The sequence below is a fragment of the Tetrao urogallus genome, assembly GCF_951394365.1.
Source record: "Tetrao urogallus genome assembly, chromosome: 15".
Taxonomy (NCBI): Eukaryota; Metazoa; Chordata; class Aves; order Galliformes; family Phasianidae; genus Tetrao; species Tetrao urogallus.
The window spans coordinates 9285096-9299597 of NC_136828.1; the positions used below are offsets into that span (position 1 = coordinate 9285096).

At 51.4% G+C, this 14502-nt stretch overlaps 2 protein-coding genes across 2 annotated transcripts in view; one reads left to right on the top strand and one right to left on the bottom strand.

The window, feature by feature from the left end:
* The window catches only part of LMF1 (lipase maturation factor 1), a gene marked incomplete at its 5' end in the record, with an annotated part of 160126 nt that extends 155972 nt beyond the window's left edge, over positions 1-4154 (bottom strand). Inside the window, one exon of the mRNA XM_079542668.1 lies at positions 3947-4154. Coding sequence (XP_079398794.1) covers positions 3947-4154 — 208 coding nt within the window. The remainder of the gene's footprint in view (positions 1-3946) is intronic.
* Positions 4155-10854: 6700 nt separating this feature from the next.
* On the top strand, positions 10855-14038 carry SOX8 (SRY-box transcription factor 8; the record flags this gene model as incomplete). The annotated part of the gene is made up of 3 exons (XM_079542799.1): positions 10855-11297; positions 12262-12500; positions 13308-14038. The coding sequence occupies 3 exons, from the start codon at positions 10855-10857 to the stop codon at positions 14036-14038; spliced, it is 1413 nt and encodes a 470-aa protein (XP_079398925.1).
* Between the last annotated feature and the right edge of the window lie 464 nt (positions 14039-14502).

Below are 14502 nucleotides of genomic sequence, written 5' to 3' on the forward strand. Positions count from 1 at the left end.
ACATGAGGAGAAGGAAGATAAACTGTATTTACATACTAGCTTTTATTTCAAAGCGCTCCACAAAGCAAAGCTGAAATTGGGAAGGGTGGTATCTAATTACTGAAAACTTCTACATCTGCAATCTGATGACGGTAATCATCCAAAAAAAGGGCACTTAAAATGATTTAGAAAGAGGGCAAAGGGAGAAATAACACACATTTGTTGTCAGAAGCTTTGGGACCAGCTCTTTACTTGTAACAGCACTTCCACCAGCACCTCAAAGGCTTTGTGTACTTATCCCTGCGATAGGGAACATACACGAAGCACAAGACCACAATGAAAAGGCTTCAGAAGTCAAAACTGCGCTTCTCCAAGCCTCTGTCCCATGAATTACAGACTGTAATTAGCCATGGAAGATAGGTGTTAATAGTGGAAGTCAGAGAGAGCAGCACCAGCGCCATATAAAGATGCCTCTACAGAATCAAGGAGAGGGATCTGGGCAGCATGGCACAGCACAGGACCTACAGAATAGTTCTCCCCAATGTCCCAGGCTGGAGCCTGCTTTACTTCCCACTCCTCCTCCAGAAGTGTTTTGCCACCGAGTCTGCCTATATTTACTTGAAGTGGAGAAAGAGCTCCCAGCTATCAACACACCTGTGAGGGCTGTCAGCTGTAAGAGCTTACATCACCCAAATTACAAATACACCCTTGAAGTTACTATTCAAAACAGAACTGCATGGACAGGTGCTTTATTTACCTTACTGCTCAGCTTGGAGAACCCCAATGGCCTACCCTAATGCCAAGAGCAAGCCTTTAAGCACATTCAGCTCAGAGCCATCTTGCCCTTACTTCCCATCCCTGAGCAGCAGGTGGGTTTGCTCACCAGCCTCCACGAATCAGATCCTTTCCACCTTCCCACCTCCAACCTGCCTCCCAAGCAGACTCCTTGCCAGGGACTTCCCAGGCCCTGGATGCTTCTGGAAACCCCCTTCAAATTAAAAAAAAAAATGAAGAGGAGAGCTGTTATAACCAAAGGGAGTACACACAGGACACTTCATACCTGCCTAGCTCTGCCTGTCCTCCTTCCAGAGATGAAGATCCAAAGAGAAGGCGTCTGACTTGCAGCAGGCAACTCAGCAGGCTCAGGAGTGCCCTTGTACAGCCAAAAGGAGGGAGGGCAGAAGCACCAAGGATGATATGGAGACCTGTCACCTCCACATCACTGTGCACATCAAATCATGCTTCTCTCTACTAATCCTCAGGGTCCTTCACTCTCTCACCCTTCCCTTTGCACTCACCAGGCATAATGAGCTCCCAGCTCCACTAATTAACAGGAGCTGCAATCGACAGGGGTGACCACTTTCCCCAATAGTTTACTGCAAAACTCTCCCTTCTTCCCTGAAGGTTTTGTTCCTGAACGCAGCAGGAATGAAAGGGTTACATCTAAAAAGGTGAAATGAAAGAAGGGGAAAAACATCCCACAAGTGAGGAATGTCAAACTGTCACAACGCCATCAGCCGTTTCCTCAGCAAGTCTGAGTCTCGGTGTGCACAGGATTGCCATGTCTGAGAAAAAATAATCTGTCAGAGTAAATGGTTCCATCTTCAAAAGAGAGACTTGAAGAGGTGCTTGGCACAGGGGCTTAAAATTGTTTTCTGCTGTTTCTAAAGCCAAGCTCACAGGAAAGATCAAAAGGCAACCCACCTTCCCTCGAGAGCATCCCACCACAGCCATGCCACAGCTCTGCAGCCTCTGACAGAGGAATCTGCCTGATGGCAAGTTCTCTCTCAGACATAGCAATCAGTTTCCTCCCCACAAACGTTTCAGCACAGCATCTCCCCCACACTGAGATCAGAGCTGGTGTCCCAGCAATGCTGGGGACAACCAGAGCTGGAATCAGACCTGTCTCAAACCTGCTCACACACCTGACTTTGGGTCAGCTGGCTGTTATTCAACCTGGACAAACAGCAAAACTTAATGTTACCTGACTGCAAACAAACAGAAGTTTCATAACTTGCAGGTAACTTCTCTTTTCCCATCACAAAGGACATCACTCCTCTCCCATCACAAAGGACAGACTCCTACCCTGTTCCTGCCAGCCTCCACTTCTGGCACCTGAAATTCTTCTTCTGACAGCACCTCTCTAAAGGATCTCAACACTCTGCGTTGTGGAAGCACTAGGGGATCATGTCTCACCACCCCAGGCATTCCCACTTTTCTCCTCCAGAAAAAAGAAACCCAGTTCCTCTGCCTCTATTTGCTCGCTGTGCTTTCAGTCAGTAGCCTTCCATCTCAGCTTCATTTTCTCACTTTCATTTTTCCCCTCTCCTTTTTTCCACGCTGTAGCTCCTATCACCCTAAAACCAATGCTTGCTCTCCACCTCTCAGCACTTCAGTTGTCCCAGGTGAGGTCTCCCATTCACCTGAACACTCCATTCCTCTAACATGCTCCTTGCCATCTCCTGGCTCTTCACCCCCTGCCTGCTCCCTTCCCATCCAACACACCACCAGCCTACAGGGCAGCATTTGTTCCAGGATGTGATGTATTTATAACCCCAAATCCACGATCTGAAAGCAGCAGCCCCTGCAGAACACACAGCAGAGAACGCTGATCAGTTTTTCATAAGAACTGCAAACTGAGCTATGGGAAACTCAGCAGTCTGGATTTACACACGGGAATATCAGAATCGCTTTCATTTTGACTGAAAGAGTCATAACCCCGCATTTCACCGAGAGCTGAAACCAAACTAGAAACAGAGCACGTGTCAAAACCATACAAAACTACAACTTCTGCATGGTTTTGATGCAAAATAATCTAAGCAGGCTGGCAGCCTACAAATCCTAACGATTTTGTGGACAAATCTGGGGCAAGTTTAGAATTTGTAACATAGTGTGTTACATGTCAGTTTAGGTTTCACTGCGAATATTTTTTCAGCAGAGCGGTAGCAGGCTCTGAGCTCTTGGTATAACTTGCCAAAACAAGAGCCAAATGTGTACAGCTGAGTCGGAAACTAGTTTCACCATTTCAAGTTACTGGCAATTCTTGGATCGGAGGGGACATCACAGAATCACTGCAGTTGGAAGGGATCTCTGGGGACCATGTAGCCCAATCCTCTGCTAAAGCAGGTGCCCTACAGTAGGTTGCACAGGGCCCAGATGTGGTCTTTTTCTGATCCTACATGCAGAAGCTCCTTTGCTTCAAGTTCTTCTGATGAGCTGAGGAGCTCCTCTTGCACCACTGCCTCACAATACGTGTTGAGGATGGCCAGACCCAGCTGTGAGGACAGGTGTTGGCTTTGGGGCACCCCTTCCTCAGTGAGACAGGAGCCCCCAAACCACCCCGAGCCCACCCAGCCACCAGTGCTGCTCACTGGGCATCAGGGCCTCGTCCCACATTTGGGCACAAGAAGCGGAACTGAAAACAAGCAGCTCTCCCATAACCCCCATGGAATCACACCACGGTTGGGTTGGAAGGGTCCTCACAGCCCCACTGCGGCCACAGGCTGGCTGCCCACCGGCTCAGGCTGCCCAGGGCCCATCTGCAGCCTCGAGCACCTCCAAGGATGGGGCACCCATCGCCTTCTGAGCGAAGGATTTCCCCCCAGCATCCTACACGCTTCACTCACCCCTCGGGCTTCGAACACAAACCCGCACCCCGACGCCCCGTGAACAACCGGCGCTGAGGTGGGGCTGAGCGCTGCCCGCCCCGCGCTCTGCTCGGGCTGAGTGCGAGTTCCGCACCGCACGGCCCCGTTCCGCACCCACCCAGCGGACTGCGATGGGTCCCGCAGACCTTCACAGCGCCCCACCCGACCCCCGGCAGCTCTCAGAACCACGAGAAGCCCCAAACCCTCAGGAATTCCCGCGGTTCTGCTGGCAGCGAGCCGGGCCGCCCGCAGCGCCGGGCCGTCCCCCACCCGCTCCCGGGAGAGAGAACGCGGCGCGGCGGCAGCGCCCGGACACTCACGGTACAGCAGCGCGACGGCGCGCAGCAGCACGATGCGGGTGAGCCAGAAGGTACCCGGCGACAGCGGCGGCCCGACCCCGCCGCCCGCCGACTCCGGGCCCGCCGCCCGCCCCGGAGTCTCGGGGGCGCCGCTGCCGCCCGCCGCCGCCGCCCGCCGCTGCCTCAGCGCCGCGCTGGGCGCCGCCATGTCGGGACCCGCAGCGAGCATGCGTGCGGCCGCCCCCCGCGGGCCGGGCAGGGCGGCGGGCGGGAAGCAGCCCCTCGGCGCGGCCGCTGCCGTTCGGGTTTGGCTGCGGGTCTCCGGGGAGCCGGGAATCGCTCGTAGAACCATTGCAGTAAGAAAAGCCCTCTCTGATCCCCGAGTCCAACCCATCCCACTGTGCCCAGTCCTCAAGAGCCACATCTCCACACCGATTTTATGACTATAGCCATCAAACGCTTGACCCCGTGTTCAGCCGTGGATATTGTTTTTAACCAAACCACGTTTCAGTACAGTGTCCCCGGCCGCCGATTAGAAGGTTTCAGAAGCGCATCCCATCCAAATAAACAGCGCATTGCTGAGCCGTGTGCTCTGAGAAAGTATCTGTTATCAGGTGTGACGCTATGCAGTGCTTCTCAGACTGTGCACCCATCCCTTATAAATGCCTCTTTTGTTTTTCCAGTTTCCCATCACCGCTGCTTGCATTGTTCTGTCAGAAGGAAAAAAAAAATAGAAAAAAACACAAGCACGACATAATGGTGCATTGTATAGGCAAAGAAAAATAAGTTATTTGTTAAGGGCTGCGGGTGGACTGCAGTTTTGCTCTCCCTTTGGATTAGCCATGAGGTTTGGCTAGATAGATGTGAGGAGATGGAAGCGAATGGTTTCCTTTGTGGGGTCTGTATGAAACTTTTACAGCAAATTCCACGTTAAGTGGCAATGTCTGTAAAACAAACTGGATAATTGAGGAAATTGCTGAGGAAAAGTGGAAGGCTTAGGCTACAGATTTAGCAAAAAGAGAATAATTGGAGCTGGGGACGCGGAACTTGATCGGTTTTCATGGCGAGGGATTGCCCTGAGCTCTGCAGCCCAGGCTGAGACAGCAGCGTGCCAATGGTGCCTTGCAACGATACGAGCTGCAAGGTTTTAAGTATATTAAATTGCATTAATGTGTTGTTACTCTAAGGGACCGATCCAGCACTCATAAAAGGCCGTAGGAGCCTTCCTTTAGCCCTACTGGAAGATGGATCAAGCTGTAAAGGAAAACGTGCCATAAAATGGTGGATTAGAATGCTGAATTACCTTCCCTCTGTTCCACAGTTCATGTTGGTGCCCAGCTTTGTGTGCGGTGTTGTCTTGTGTTTGGTTTTCTGCTCACTTTTTTTGTTGTCAGCTTTCATTTTCATGTTGTAATTTTTGTTGGCTTTCCCTCTTCTCGAACAAAAGTATCAGAAAAGAAAACAATGTAAGAACCCAGCAAGTAACACAAACGAGATATTTAAGAGCCAGGCTCTGCGTCTCAAAGGGAAAGCGATTCATAAATGTCAGGCCCGCAGGCAGCGCAGAGGCATCATTGATGCTGATCTTCATTCAACAAAATGCGAGCCGCCACGTCCCCCCGCCCGACCCTATTTTGCTGTGTTCCAAACAGCTGCAAAAGTGTCAGAGAAACAAGCATTTACTGTCACAGCACCCAGCAGCTGTCCCCATCAGCACCTCAGCCCTGCTGTCCCTGGCACCCTAAATTACTCTGTGTTCATTCAGGTCCAGACTTTCTCCCCCTCTGGCTGCCAGGAATTGGGTTTAAATAAAACAGAGCGAGTGAATGTGTGCAGAAATAACTATTTTGTAAAGAAGCATTAACATTTGGGGACTCCTCTAAAGAAAACATACATTCACTTATGTATAATACAGTAATAGGCAATCCCACAGAGCGTTCAGCTGCATCTGCTGAATGGGAGGTGGGATCTCACGAAGAATTTGGGAGCTTCCTTCTACTAGTTAACATTTTTCCAGATGTAATATTTTTTCCATTAAATCTCTGATCTTTCCCTGTGGAAATCCAATCCTTAACTCCAGGGTTAGCAGGATTAGGACTGAAAAGGATTTTTGGAGGAAGAATTACTCTTTTCTTATGGTATTTGTATGGCGTCTATAACAAGGGGAGGGGGGAGGTGTTGATTCAGAAGTGGGATTCCAAAGCGGTACCATAGGACAAACAATTAATAATCACAGTAATTATATGTAATAAAACTGTCATTCTCCATTATTCTGAGGAAATAAAATAAAAATGCCATCCAGTCTGCGTCGTGCAACGGGAAAAAACAAACCTCTTGCCACTGCATCACCTGGCCTTTACAATCTGATTGTGGTGTCATTCATCGCTCTACAGCAAATTTTGCTATGCTAATGGTATCTTTTAAAATTTGGATAGAAATAATACCTTGACATATATTTTGCTTTCCCCCAGTTTTAGACCCTACACACATTTTCTGAGACCGAAAGAGAAACTTGTTCAGGTTTGTAATTGCCCTCAGCTCCGGGTCCTTGGCTGCCAGGACTGTGGCTGCAAGCGCTGCAAGGCAAAAACTCCATGTGAGCCACGAGTTCACATCTTCCACTGGGATATTAAAAATTAATAATCAAAAAGGCATTTGTCAGCGAGGGCTTTTTGATTTTCTTTTAGCAGAAATTCCTCTCCAGGCCAAACGCGGCATGTGAAGATTTTCACAGAGCGCTCTTTGAAATGAAACCTTCCTAAGAAGAGGTTCATTTCTTTACTGATATCTCCTGCCATGATGAAATCTAGAAAAGGACTTGGGATTCCCATGCACTCCTCTCCATGTGCCTTTTCAGCAAGGGAAAGTCAGTGCAGCCCTGCCTGGCACAGGTGTGCTGAGTTTCTTCATCTCACCAGGTAAATGTTCATGGGTTGGAAAGGAGCTGCCAGGAGACACATTCCTGCATTACGTTTATCCTGCAGCTGTCCAGAAAAAGAAGGGATGCATGAGCTCAGAGCCCCATTAACGCAATAAAAACTAATATTAAACTAATATTTAAGCCCCTCTTTCTTCACCCTGCTCTCAGCAAGCTGCAGCAGCTGTGCAATGAGTGCAGGTTTGCTTCCAATCATTGTGATGCAAGCCCCGAGCCCCAGCTCTTCGCAGTCCGTGGAAACGTCTCTAATAATGGGCTCTGGATGAGGCTGTAACAATACAGACTTGTTCTTGCTGCAGTGGGAGCACCGTGTCTGGAACGCAGGAACTCTGATGGGAGCACACGGTTGTTTTCCACTCCTGCTGTGCAGGTGACACTGAGAATTTTGAGAGCAAAGCTAAGTCTGGTGGTGGGAGCTGTAGAAATAAATGCTGGGGACTGAATACTCCAAGCGTTAAGTAAAATTTGCAAAAAACTTCTGTCCATTTTCATCCTCCAAATGGAGCCAACTCCTTAGGTTTCCAAACTGTCCAAAGCAGCATGGCTCACTCATGTGCATGGATGACAGATTTCAGACCACAACTGATCAAGCAAGCAGCTGAGCGATGTAAATCCAGTGTTAGATTTGTATGAGCAGACAGCGGTCTGTGCTGGAGCCTTTGCAAGCACTGTAGGATTGGACCCAATACTGTGGTTCATTCTGAGAGCAAATCTTTTCCTCTCTTCTGCTGCTGTTTTAATTGAAATTAACTGAAAGCTACAGCCCATCTTCTCCTCCCTGTTAGAAATCAGTAGCTGTACTGAAAATGACTGAATTTTGTTTTGCAGAAATCCCTGAGCTGCCTCTGAAATGCCGTATCCTCTGGGCAGAGCATTAATCCTGCAGATGTCAGAGGCTTATTTTAACACGATGCATAGGTTACTCTTATCTGATTAGGGATTGTTTTTTCTTCTCCCTGTAATGTTCTTTTTATTTGCTCTTCGAAATTCCCATGTAAAATCTGCTCGCAGTTCAAAGGTAGCCAATTTTTGAAAAGTGATAACCTCACCACTCGATCAGATTAAGCCACAGAGCCCACTTTTGGCTGCAACCCCCCAGCGAGGGAATGAGTGCTGCAGAGCATTTCCCATTGTGTGTTCTTGTACGCTCTGAAAACGCCTATGAAAATGATTCTCCTCTTTGATGCTGAGATGAAATGCCCCTTCCCCAGTGTTCACGGGGCACTGACAGCCCTGCAGCCAGGACACTGCCATGCAGGACCAGGAGATGTGCTGCAGAGGAACCAGGACTGGGGTCAGAGTTCCTCCACCCCACAGTGACTCTGAGAGTTCCCAGAGACAAGTGACAGTGTGATGGAGCCAGACACACAGATGTGGGATTTACTACTTGATCCCGAGCAACATTGGTGTGAGCTGGCCAGGAACTTTATCAGTGTCAGACTTCTCAAAAAATGAAGAAACACTGCCAATATTGGCAGGTGCCTGACGGAGTCCTGCTGTAGCCACCCTGTCAATAAAAGCTTATTTATCCCTCCCAAATCATCCCTAAACCTGCCCTGTTCAGCACACTGTTTAAGCCCCCACTGGATTACGTGAACCTCAGTGCTCCCCAAAGCAGACTGTGCAGTCTGTTTCTCCTTTGGCATCTGAGGCTTGGTTTAATAGGCATGGTTGAGGAAGTAACCCCTTTCTTCTGATAAAGGCCAAAGGGTATCAACCAGGATATGGCATGAACCAAGCAAACAAAATCACCAAGGAAGAAACACGTTCTTCTACAGAAGTGGAACTGCAGCGTGACTGTACCTGCCCCTTGTCTCAGCCCCTGGTGCCCTTCCCTTTCAGATGTCTGTGCTCCTCCCAGCCAGCTGATAGCCCAGATAAAACAACACATGGTGTGGAATCACCGCAGGACCCATCCTGCAGCTCCATCCTTTGCCCATCCCTGGGCAAACATCCTCAACTCTTCGTCACACCAAATATGGACCTGCAAGATCCCCAAAGCAGGTGTGAGGAAACAGGCCCTGCCCATCCCTGGCTCTCCCCTTCTCCTACCCATCTCCAGAATAAGAGGCAGCGGTTCCTGATGTTCTCCTCCTATCTGCTTTTGCATGCGGGCCAGGAGGTGCATCTCACTGCCCCAGGCAGCACTGGGGAGCCAGGCAGGACAGCAGGATGTGAATGAGGAGAAAAGCAGCATCACTGATCTCACATTCCTCAGGGCTGCAGGATGACCTGGGCCCGAGGGCAGCAATGAGGGGAGCACAGCTCTAGTTGCCATTCCTCACCCCACAGAGCCCTCCCAACCCTACAATGACAATGGGATCTTCCCAGGGAGGCACTGCCAGGAGAGGCTGACTGCAATCAGGGACTGAAAGCAGTGATTATTTCTTTGGCTCAGCTGCCATTCATTCAAAGAATGAAATACAATTTACCTGACTCACAGAAACACCATGCAACAAATTTAGTAGGGAGCTACAAGACCCCACAGTGACCGGCATCATTTCTCAGCTGACATAAAGAGCTCTGCTGAGTGTCCTACAGCACTGCTAAACCCACAGCCCCAAGAGCTTTGGAGTAGGAAGAGACTTTCCCTCACCCCTCGCTCACACGGTTACCCTACAGATGGTGTTGGGAGGCTTTAAAGCAGCATTATTTTAAGTGATGTTTTGTGAATTTACGTTTAAAAAAGAAAATCTTTGCCCAAAGGTAATTCATTTTGCAGCTCTGGAAACGGAAAGCTGAAATCTTGAGAAATGACATTAATAAGGAAATGAGGGAGTTTTTAAATAATACAAATTCCCGCTTTGCACTTCATTGAAATGTACCCACTTTCCCATAGGACAGACGCGCACACCATGGCACACGCACACAAGTGAAAGCACTTTGAATTCAGAGCGCACGCTTTATTTCAAGGTGAGAAAACATTGCAGGAAACAAACAATGCTCACAGCCACATATTGCTGCTACTGCCCATTGTTGGAGCACAAGTGTTATTATTCCCTGTAAATCTTATACTTGATCCTATTTTTCCAGAGGGAAAGAGAAGCTGAGGAAGGAATAAAGGCGGAATTCGAAGCACTGCTTTCTTCCAGCCCCAATTACAGGGCTGGATTCCGCGGCTAATTAGAATCAAATGCTCCCAATGAGTTCTGGGGAAGCAGCGCTCGCACTGAACTCGGCCCAGAGGCTGCGGGAGGAGCGGGACGGCAGGGCGGCACCGGGCGGCTCGGGACGCACGGAGCACCGCGTTCCTCTCCTGGTAACCACCGACCGAACAGCTACAAAACAGGGCAGGGAGCAAAAATTCAGTGCACCCCAACCGCACCGAGACCCCGTTACCCCCAGAATAAAAGGACCTTTGCGCACAGCCGGGGCTTAATCACAGCCCCGCCGCCGGGAATCCCCATCAGCCCCAGCGGTACCGCACAGCGGAGCGTCCACGGCGCCTTACAGCCGCGCAGCGCAGAGAACGGAGCGGCGAACCGAACCGCTCCGAGCGGCAGCGGAGACTCCGGGCGGGAACGCGGCGCGAGAGCCGCGCTGCCCCGCACCGCACGCACCGCCCCGTATGGAAATGAGCCCCGCCCTCTCCGCCAATCGGGAGCGGCGCTGGGGGCGGAGCCTCACTCCCGCGCCTTAAAGGCGCCCGTTGCCGGGGGCCGCGTTTTGCACTGGATGTGGAGCGCGGCAGCGGACGAAGGGAGCGGTGCGGGGCGCCGGGACTGCGGAGCGAGAGTTTGAGTGCTTTTTTTTTTCTTTTTTTTTTTTTCTTTTGGGCTGATTTTGCTGCCTTTGTGCCTTTTTCCTTTTCTTGAAATCATATTCTGCTCAGTTTTTGTATTTTTATTTGTGTTTTGGTTTTTTTCCTCGCCTTCTGGGAGCCTGCGGAGGGCTGCACGGCACCGCTGCTCTTCTCGGGGCGGCTCAGCCCCGCGCCCCCTTTTCGCCTCCCCCGTCCTCTTCCCCATCCCGCCCCGCTCGCGGCCACCAAATGCTCAACATGACCGAGGAGCACGACAAGGCGCTGGAGGCTCCGTGCAGCCCCGCGGGCACCACCAGCTCCATGTCCCACGTGGACTCGGACTCCGACTCCCCGCTGTCCCCCGCCGGCTCCGAGGGCCTGGGCTGCGCGCCCGCGCCCGCCCCGCGCCCCCCCGGTGCCGCCCCGCTGGGCGCTAAGGTGGATGCGGCCGAGGTGGACGAGCGCTTCCCCGCCTGCATCCGCGACGCCGTCTCGCAGGTGCTGAAGGGCTACGACTGGAGCTTGGTGCCTATGCCCGTGCGCGGCAACGGGTCGCTCAAGGCGAAGCCGCACGTCAAGCGGCCCATGAACGCCTTCATGGTGTGGGCGCAGGCCGCCCGCAGGAAGCTGGCCGACCAATACCCGCACCTGCACAACGCCGAGCTCAGCAAGACGCTGGGCAAGCTCTGGCGGTGAGTCCGCACCGCGCATCTCCGCGCCGCCGGGGACGTTCCGGGGGCTTCGCTGCCGTTCGCGCAGCTTCGCATCTCTCTCACCGCTTCTTTCATGCTGTTTTTTCTCTTTCTCTTTAACATTTTCCCTTTCTTTAACTTCTTTTTCCCTGTCCGTCTTTGCCCGTGGAGCGGTTCTCAGAGCGCTTCGGACTCTTCAGCCCTTGCTCGTTCCTGTTCTTTCCAGTGCTTCCTACACCCCCGAGAAATGCTGCTTATTTTCTTACTGCTTCTTTTACAATGTCTTTTTTTCATGTACTTTTTTTTTTTTGCTGGCTGGCTCGCTTGCTGCCTAACAATCTGTAAAACTAGACAAGCCGATTTTTAGCTATAATTTCGCTCTGCTTTCTTACTTCCCTCGCTATGAGCACCATTACCACAACTGATGCAAACTTTTCTTGCTGGGCCGTGTGCTGCAGCTGCACCAAACCCGCACTGCCGCTGCCTGTTTGGGCTCCTCGGCAGTGTACAAAGCAAGGTTGGGGCCGGGGGAAGATTTAAGAGAAAGGATCCCATTGCTTTGCCTTTGGGAGCTCTTTGTGAGCCCCACACAAAGCTGGACGTGGGCAGCACTGCGGGTCGTGGTGGTGGGGTGGCATTTGTAGGGTGACTGTGGGAATTATATTTGGCAAAGGGATGAAAAGTGGCATTTTTAAATGGGATGGGGGGGTATTTTGTCTGATTTTCAATATCAGTAAGGATGTGCTTTTTTCTGCCTTTATAACTGATATTTTAACAGATTTTTGCAGTAGGGTTTTGTTTTTTTGCTGCTACGGCAAATTTGTATTGAACTCTTTGGTCATTGCAGTGTGGATGTGAGTCAGAAAATAAACTGAAAACTTATAAGGAAAAGACATTAATTTTGGATTTTTCTTTTTCCTCCTTATTTAAAAAAAAAAAAAAAAAAAAATCAATCCCAAACCAGTTTGTTAAGTGAAAATGAGAAACGTCCCTTTGTGGAAGAAGCTGAGCGGCTCAGGGTCCAGCACAAAAAGGATCACCCGGATTATAAATACCAGCCCCGGAGGAGGAAAAGCGTGAAAGCTGGGCAGAGCGACTCTGACTCCGGGGCTGAGCTCAGCCACCACGCCGGCACCCAGATCTACAAGGCTGACAGCGGGCTGGGGGGCATGGCTGATGGCCACCACCATGGCGAGCACACAGGTAAAGGGTCCTGGGGGGCTGAGAACTGCTCGTTGTGGGGGTGTTGCTTTGTGACTTGAACCTGCCAGTGGGCACAAGCCCGTCTGCATGCTCAGAGCCTGTGCAGTGTGGGACTGAGGGGCGTCCAGAAGCAGAGCCGTTGCTCTAAGAGCTGTGGTTTTTGTATCAGGTTGTGAGTGTGGCCATGCATTTAGTTACTAAATGCAACTGGAAATGCATGAAGTGCAAAAAATGACTCAGATTTTGTGTCTAGAGAGGGGAATTAATTGTGACAGTACGGGTTAATAATGCATTGGTCACCTGAAGGGTGCCTGGGGGAGCGGTGCCCCCTGAAGCTCCCCATTTCTCGCAGTGCTGTGAATTGGCACAGGGTACGTGTTGACAGATTCCAGGAGGATTGCGAACGTCCTGCGGCTGCAGGCGTGTCTGCGCTCTTGCCCAGCCTGGCTGGGACCCGGCCCCTTCCCTCATGGCTGGAACAGCATCTCTGCTCTGGGGGAGCCACGCTGGCCTCAGGCCATCTGTGTAGAGGGGTCCTTCTGCTGTGAGGGTGACCCTGCAGGGATGCAGCACTCATTGGGTTGTGCTTCTTGCTATGAACTGTTGGCTCTGTGAGCACTGTATCCCAAATTGAGGAAATAATGGGGAGTGAGGGGAAACATCAGCCACCTCCAACACGGGGCTCTATTTTAAAGTTGCCCCTTCTCCTTTTGCATTATGGACGGGGAGAAACATGTGGTTCTCGGCTTCCTTGAGAGATGTTTTGTGGTTTCTCTCCTTAAAACTTTCCTGTCCCTTCATCCCCAGGCCAGCCCCATGGGCCACCCACACCACCCACAACCCCTAAAACCGACCTGCACCACGGCAGCAAGCAAGAGCTGAAGCACGAGGGCCGCCGCCTCGTGGAAAGCGGCCGCCAGAACATTGACTTCAGCAATGTGGACATCTCAGAGCTGAGCAGCGAGGTCATCAACAACATGGAGACCTTCGATGTGCACGAGTTTGACCAGTACCTGCCGCTCAATGGCCATACCGCCATGCCAGCTGACCACGGCCCCAGTGCTGGCTCCTACAGCACGTCCTACTCCCACTCGGCAGCAGGCGCCGGCGGGGCTGGCCAGGTGTGGACTCACAAGAGCCCGGCCTCGGCATCGCCGTCGTCGGCTGATTCAGGCCAGCAAAGGCCGCACATCAAAACGGAGCAGCTGAGCCCCAGTCACTACAGCGACCAGTCCCACGGCTCCCCTGCACATTCCGACTACGGTTCCTACAGCACCCAGGCCTGTGCCACCACCGCCTCCACCGCCACAGCTGCCGCCTCCTTCTCCAGCTCCCAGTGCGACTACACGGACCTGCAGAGCTCCAACTACTACAACCCCTATCCCGGTTACCCCTCCAGCATCTATCAGTACCCCTACTTCCACTCCTCACGGCGTCCCTACGCGACACCCATCCTCAACGGCTTGTCCATCCCGCCGGCCCACAGCCCCACCGCTAACTGGGACCAGCCGGTCTACACAACCCTGACAAGGCCTTAAAAAGGATGCGTGGAGCCCCCCCAGGGCTTCCCCGACGTATGCACTAATGAAGGAACGAAGAGGAAGAACGTGGAGTGCCGCGATTGTTTCCCAAGTGCCTCCTGAGCCGCTGGGAACTCTGCTCGTTGCGACTGGGTGTCCCCTTGCTTTGAAACTCTCCAAAAGGACAGAGCTCTATTTTTCTTTAATTAATAAAATTAAAAATAAAATAAAAAAAAAAAAAAAAAGAAGAGTTAAAAAGAAATACTGAAAAGGACTGGTGATTCCTTTTGAATAAATGAAGGACAAAACCATTCGACTCCTCTGTGAGGACTGAACTTGCTCATTGTGGAAGCTGACAAGTGCAAAATGGGGTGGGTGGGGGGGTGGGGGGGGAAAGGAAGAGACGTTGGAGACTTTCAGGGTCTATTGCAATGTGGGAGATGGACCAACCTTGAGGGCAAGAACTCACCCGGACCAAGGCG